At 52.6% G+C, this 6,729-nt stretch overlaps 1 protein-coding gene across 1 annotated transcript in view; it reads right to left on the bottom strand.

Annotated features, from left to right (window-relative positions):
• The window catches only part of CD99L2 (CD99 molecule like 2), a 92,217-nt gene that overhangs the window by 2,241 nt on the left and 83,247 nt on the right, over positions 1-6,729 (bottom strand). Inside the window, exons 7-9 of the mRNA XM_077771208.1 lie at positions 3,533-3,571; positions 3,066-3,185; positions 74-91 (exon numbers count right to left, since the gene is read on the bottom strand). Of these exons, the coding sequence (XP_077627334.1) occupies positions 74-91; positions 3,066-3,185; positions 3,533-3,571 (177 nt within the window). The remainder of the gene's footprint in view (positions 1-73; positions 92-3,065; positions 3,186-3,532; positions 3,572-6,729) is intronic.

A 6,729-nucleotide genomic window follows, 5' to 3' on the forward strand; every position in this document is an offset into this window, starting at 1 on the left:
GGGGAGCAGCAAGAGGGGTGGGGTGCAGACGACGAACAATGAGCAAAATGAGGAAGTCAAAGCATCCCATTACCTTGACCTTCTGCTGCATCTGAAGGCAAGACACAAAGCTTAGGACCCTGGAGCAAGTACTTAGCCCCCATCAATGGACCACAGGAGCTTCCAGCGAGACGCACTGACCCTGTCACTGTGACTTTGTCACTGAGGGCAGAGACAGGAAGCTGAAGGTCCCCCAAGTCTGGGCCCCTTTGGTGGCAGCTGAGGCTGGAGGCCCCTGAGCTCTCCTAGTCACCACGCGCCATCTCCCTGGGGCTTCCGGGTGATGGGGTGCGCGGTGGTTTCTGCTCTGCCTTCCCTGACCTCTGTGCAGTGGTGGCTGTGGCCACAAATATCCACGGGCTTCTCCCAACTCCGGTCCAGCCTAGGTGCCAGGGACACATCAGTGGATGAAGCACACAGTCCCGAGAGTGATGAGGGTGGGGGGGCAGGGCAGTCACAGCCGCAGGAACCAAGCCCAATTCCACCCCACCAGCTCCAGGCCTGGCCGGCAGGGGGCGCTGTGGTCATACTCAGCACAGGCTGTGAAGGTAAGGTTTCCTGGGAGGGTGCCCCGAGCCCAAGCCTCCGAGCAGCCAGGTGAGGAGGGGGATGGCAGAGAGAGCAGGGGACTCAGAGACTAGTGTCTGGCTTCGGGGGACAGAGGTAGCTGGCGTGGTTGGAGACAAACCATGAAGGGCTTTCAGTGGCCAAGCTCATGGGCGGGACCGTGACCTGGAGGGCAGTGGGGCACGTGGGAGGTCAGGCAGAGCTGGCCCTCTGGCTGCGCAGAAAGGCGTATGGGAGAGGTCGGGGCAGGCAGGAGGCTCATGGGACCATCCAGGGGGACAGGGAGACCTGGCCCTGGGCAAGCAGGGGCCGTGACAGCGGCGACGGTCCCCGAGCAGACCCGCGCAGGGGGGCACCAGCCCTGGGAGTGGGGGACCCACTGATGTGAGGAGAAAGTGGGGGCTGAGAAGGGGCGCTGAAGGACGGAGTGAGGCTGCCCTAACAGCGCAAACCCGAGTCCTCCCGCGGCACTGCAGTTCCCCTTGGTGCCGCCTTCCTGTTCCTGCTCCAGGCACCCATGTGGGACCCGGTGCTTCCCGCCTGCAGCAAGTTCCTTCAACACTCCTCCGACGCTCTGTTTCCGGTTTCCTCATCGATAAAATGAGGGTGCCCAGACGGACCCTGGCGAGGACCCTCATACAGCAGTCGGCGGCAGCAGGCAGGTGGCGAGCACACCACACCTGGGAAGCCGTTCGCACTGCAAGTATGGGCCTAGCTTTTAGACAGGGTCTCTGGTCGGGTGTCCGGGTGACTCAGTCAGTTGAGTGTCTGACTTTGGCTCAGGTCATGATCTCACAGTTTGAGTTCAAGCCCCGCATCAGGCTCTGTGCTGAGTGCTCACAGTCTGCTTCAGATTCTCTCTCTCTCTCTCTCTCTCTCCCTTCTCCTGCTCACTCTCTCTCAAAAATAAACATTAAAAAATGTAAATAGCTTCTCTTTTACCCAATATGCTTCCTGACATCTTCACACCATCTCCTGGCATGTGAGCCATCTTGCGCAGCTCGGATAACCACGGACTGTACACACCTCACTGTTAGGGTGATGACGCTGTACCAGAGAGACGGCCAACTCCTCAGCCCTGGGGGACCTACGTCCTTTATTTGGAAAATGATCTTTGCATGTGTGATTAAGTTCAGGATCTCAAGATGAGACCGTCCTGGATTTAGGGTGACACACAGACAGAGGAAAAGGCCATGTGAAGGCCGAGGCAAAGACTGGAGGGACCGCAGCCACAAGCCAAGGGACACCTGGAGTCGCCAGAAGCTAGAAGAGGCAAGGAAGGATCCTCCCCTACAGCCTCCAGAAGGCACATATGCTGTCGATGCCTTGACCTGGACTCCCGGCTTCCAGAACTGTGAGGGGATACATGTGTCATTTTAAGTCACTTGGTTTTTTTGCTTTTGAAGTAGGACAAAGTATAGCTCTAAGGACAATCCAGCTTCCAGTTCCACACTACTTCTTGACACTTCCCTGTTCACAGTACTCTACAGCCAAGCTGGTGGGTCCATGGTGAGTCAACAGGATATCAAGCAGGGTGGTGACCATGAACAGTTGTGCAGGTTGTGCACTGAGACATGAACAGTGCCCCTGGAGTACTGCTGTGCACAGCCTGTGTAACTGTATGTGGTGGCCCTGGTCAAGAGTATTGTACAAGAGCAAGAGAAACAAACGTGATTGCCAAAGGAAAATGAGGTAGAGACTTCTGCAGTACCCACATCTAAGCATTCTGGTGCCCAAGTTCACTTACTGGGAAGCCTGGCCCCAGGCTACAATTAAGGGCAGAGGCCACCTCACAGGACATGCCCCTAAGCTTCAGGAAAGAGGAAAACCATACTTGAACTGGGCTCTGTCACTTGAACTAAAAATCGCCTGTTTCAGAGATACACTGTCAGCAAGCAAGGACACACAAAGCTGTATTTGTGAGAGCAGCCAGGGCGCTCTTCTCACTCCCCTTCCCCCTTCCCGGCAACCTCTCCCCGCCCCCCACCAGCGCTCCCAGCACAGGCTCCCTGCACGCTGGGCAGATGCAGCTGTGCTGGTTGCTATTTGACTTACAAGGCAGACACGCGGAGCTACAGCATAAAATGAACATCTAGCATGAAAGGAGGGGCAAGACCCACACCCTATCCTGCCCCTTGCACTCGAGCTCCTTTAAAGCCCTTCGAGATTCCAGCAGCCTCCTGACCCCTGAGCCGCCGAGGCTGCTGCCCTGGGCTCTTGAGGAGGCTGGCAGTGCAAGCAGGTGAGGCCTGAGGCCGGATGGAAACCCCGGGCCCTCTCCTGCTCTGCGAGACACTGGCAAACATCGGCGTCCCTGGGTGCTGCCCCCACAAGTCTGGCCCGTTTGCACTTCGGTCGGGCCTCGCCGGAAAGCCCCCTCGTGTGGCTGCGGAACAGACCCGAGCACACTGTCCCTGCCCCCTGCCCCGGAGAGACCCCACGCTTCACGGTTCACTCACGCTGGATGCTGAAGCAGAACTTCTTCTGCTGGTACGAGATGTAGCTGGAGACCGCGCCGATCAGGGCCATGGCCAGGGCACTGGCCACGCCGGCGATGGTGCCGGCCTCCGCCGACATTCCTAGGCAAAGGAGAGGGTGGGAGACGTGAGGCAGAGGAGGGGGTGGCGCACCAGGCTCGGCTAGGGCGTCGGCCAAGGGCTTCTCATTGTCCATGAGGCTTTCCACCTTGAGAAGCCTGAAAGGTGGCCGTGGCTGTGGTCTCTGGGTCTCAGGCTGACAAGCTTCCTGTGGGACCACCTCCCCGGGGATCCCGGTTTTCCTGCTTCATTCCTTTCAATCACTGCATCCCTCTGGTGCCGGCCTCCCGGTTCCCTACTGGAGACACTCAGGGGAAGCTTGGGACGCCAGCTGGTAGGCATTATGTCCTCGGGCTTTTTCCAACAGACACCTCGGGATGTCAACTCACCGGATTCGGGGTCGTCACTGCTGCCATACCGGCCATCACCTGGAGAAAGGACAAAAGCACTTAGTGTCTGCTGTGCGCCTGTGACCCCCAGGCTTGGGCACAGCCTCTTCCCAACTCACAGCCCCTCTGCTTCCCGCTGCCAGTCACCTGCAAAGCCCGGGCTGCCAGGCAGAACTTCTTCTTTGTAAAATGACAGTGACTGTGCACGGAGCACATGTTGATCCCAGCTCCTCATATACAGGATTCTTTGCAATCCAGTGAGGCAGGTGCACCTAGTGCCCTGATCTCACAGGGGCAAGCGGGCTCCCAGGTGCGGGACCTCATTCTGAGGGACAGCACTACGCGTACCCTGTATGGACTGTCTCCTTCCTGAAAGAGGTATTTATTCTTGAGCTGATTATAGAAAATAATTATATAAATCTGTTTTTTTAAAGGGATGAAAGAGTAGCATAAAAACAAGTCATAATTCGACTGTGCAGAGATTTACAACTGATATTTCAATTTCCTTGCCTCCTGTCCCTGGTGCTTTACATGCTTTTTCTTCAAATCCAGACGTTTCTGTTCATGTAATTTAGGTACACATTCAGCATCCTAGCAATAGGCTACAGGAGTATGTGATGATCGTGACCTCTGTAAGGCGCTCCTCCTCTACACTGGCACACAAGCAAAGGAAGGCTGACAATCCCTCGTCCGGCATTTGGAAATTCAAAAGCCTCTGCGATACCACGGGAAGGGAGAACAGATTAGTGGCTGGCAGGGATGAATGTGGCGGGGGAGGGGGGGAGACGACCGTGTGGTGACAGAACTGGTCTTTATCAGAGCCTAGCAGTGGTCACGCGCGTCCACACCTGGGAGGGAGAGAACACCATGCAGAACTCCACACACACATACTTACCTCCCCAGACAACCGCACGGTGCCATTTCAGGTCATTAATCAGCCTTGAGCTCTCCCTTCTCAGGGCAGAGGGCTTGTTCGCTGCACTCTGGACGGACACTGCAGCCCCAAGCCCAGGGTTTTCACGGGAACCCGCTCTGGGATGTGGGAGGCAATGAACTGTGGCATTTCCTTCACCATTCGGATTCTGGGGACGCGTCCCTGCCTGGACTATAACGTGTGTGCCCCCGTGGGGAGGAGGGGTGGGTGCCGGCAAGGTGGGGGGGAGCCCGTGGGGAGCAGGAAGTGCAGGGGAAGTCTCCACACTCTGCCTAATTTTGCTGTGGACCTAAAACTGCTCCGGAAAATGAAGCCTATTTTGGAAAGAATGCGGGCGGAGAAAATGAGGTTTGTTATGTTCCCACTTACGGCTGAATCCTTGAGTTAAAGAAGCATGATTGGACATGAGTGGTTATTTACAACACAGGAGCACTGGCTTTTGAAAAAGCACAATCAGTACTGTTGGAGAGTTCTGAGCAGAAAGGACGACACGAGGTCCTCTGCGCATTAACCTGTCACCAGCAAGGTCACTTGTGACAACCCTCCTAGGCGTCCTCTGCTGATGTGTACACATCACCAGATTTCTAGATAAAGTAGGTTGAATTGCTCAGACCTTTCTTTCAGTTCAAGTCTCTTTCCTTATTTTTTTAAAACATGGCTGACATATTTAAATTTTTTAACATTTATTTTTGAGAGAGAGAGAGCATGACCTGGGAAGGGGCAGAGTGAGAGGGAGAGAATCCTAAGCAGTCTCCATGCTCAGCACGACCTATGTAGGGCTCGAACATGAACTGTGAGATCGTGACCTGAGCTGAAATCAAGAGCTGGACGCTTAACTGACTGAGCCACCCAGGTGCCCCTCTCTTTCCTTCTTAATACTTGGTCACAAGGTCGTGAGCTATGAGAGTGTTACACGAAATGTGAACAGAATGGCGTTATTCATACAAGCCAAGAAGGGGAAACCACCCAAAGGCCTATCACTTAATGAACTAGTAAATCAGACATTTTTGCAATATATGAAAAGGGCTTAATAATCCTTACTGTAAAAGGAGCCCTTACAAATCAGTAAGAAAAGATGCAGACTACAGTAACACAAAACAGAAAACAGGCACCAAATGTGAATAGGCAGTTCGACATAACATATTAAGAGTGTCTAAGATCTCGTGTTCGAAGAATTGCAAATGTCAACAGGATAGCTTTCTACACTGATCCAATTTACAAAGATTTCAAAACCATAATCTCCAGCAGAGGTGACGAAAGGAGCAAACGGGCACCTGTTTCCTTCTGCGGTAGAAGGGGAGGCTAGCAGGGCCTAACGGATACCCTTCGGCGGTACGCGTGGAGAGTCACATCTTTAAAAATGTATACTTCCCGTGACCCAGCAATTCAACATCCAGGAATTTATCTGGCAAATTATGATGGTTTGTATATTTGGCTACGAGGCTGTTTATCACAGCGCTGTGCACAGCAGTAGGAAACTGGAGGAAAAACCCTCTCAACATAAGTAGTGGTTAGATAAACTCAGGTATAACATTATGCAGTCATTACCACGATTACTTTATAGTGCTCCTTAGTGACCCACAAAGATACTCAAGGTGTTCTTGAATAAAAACTGGTTTTAAGTAAGTAGCACGGTCCCATTTTTATAAAAAGAAATATTTACCAATGTATACTTATGTACAGAAAAAGTACTACAAGCATATTACTCCCAAGTATTACGGGTAATTCTTCCTAGAGGCTGAAACAGTAAAGAAGTATTTTCATATAATTTATATAAAATGTTGAAAATAGATAAACCCATGATTTCCCACAACTAGAGGAACAGCTCACAGAAGCTACTCCACAGCTCACTGGCAGAATTGTCATTTTCAAGGACAGGATGTTTTATTTTTTTTTTTTGTTTTATTTTCGTAATGTTTTTTTTTNGAGGGAGAAGGAGAATCCCAAGCAGGCTCTGAGCTGTCAGCACAGAGCCCAACACGGAGCTTGAACTAACAAGCCATGAGATCGTGACCCGAGCCGAAGCCGGAAGCTTCATTGACTGAGCCACCCAGATGCCCCCAAGGACAGTATATTTTATACCTCCACCTGCTTTCTCAGTCCACAACTACATACCACACTTGCATACCAAAGAGACCAGAGTTGCCCTCTGTTGTACAAGAAATCCCCCTGTAAAACAGATCTCATCCTGCAATTTGCTTTGAGTACAGAGACCTATCCATCTAGATAGCTATGTGGAAGGCCATAGCTCTAGGGACAACTG

Source organism: Crocuta crocuta, unplaced genomic scaffold (assembly GCF_008692635.1).
Source record: "Crocuta crocuta isolate KB4526 unplaced genomic scaffold, BGI_CrCroc_1.0 scaffold1304, whole genome shotgun sequence".
NCBI lineage: Eukaryota > Metazoa > Chordata > Mammalia > Carnivora > Hyaenidae > Crocuta > Crocuta crocuta.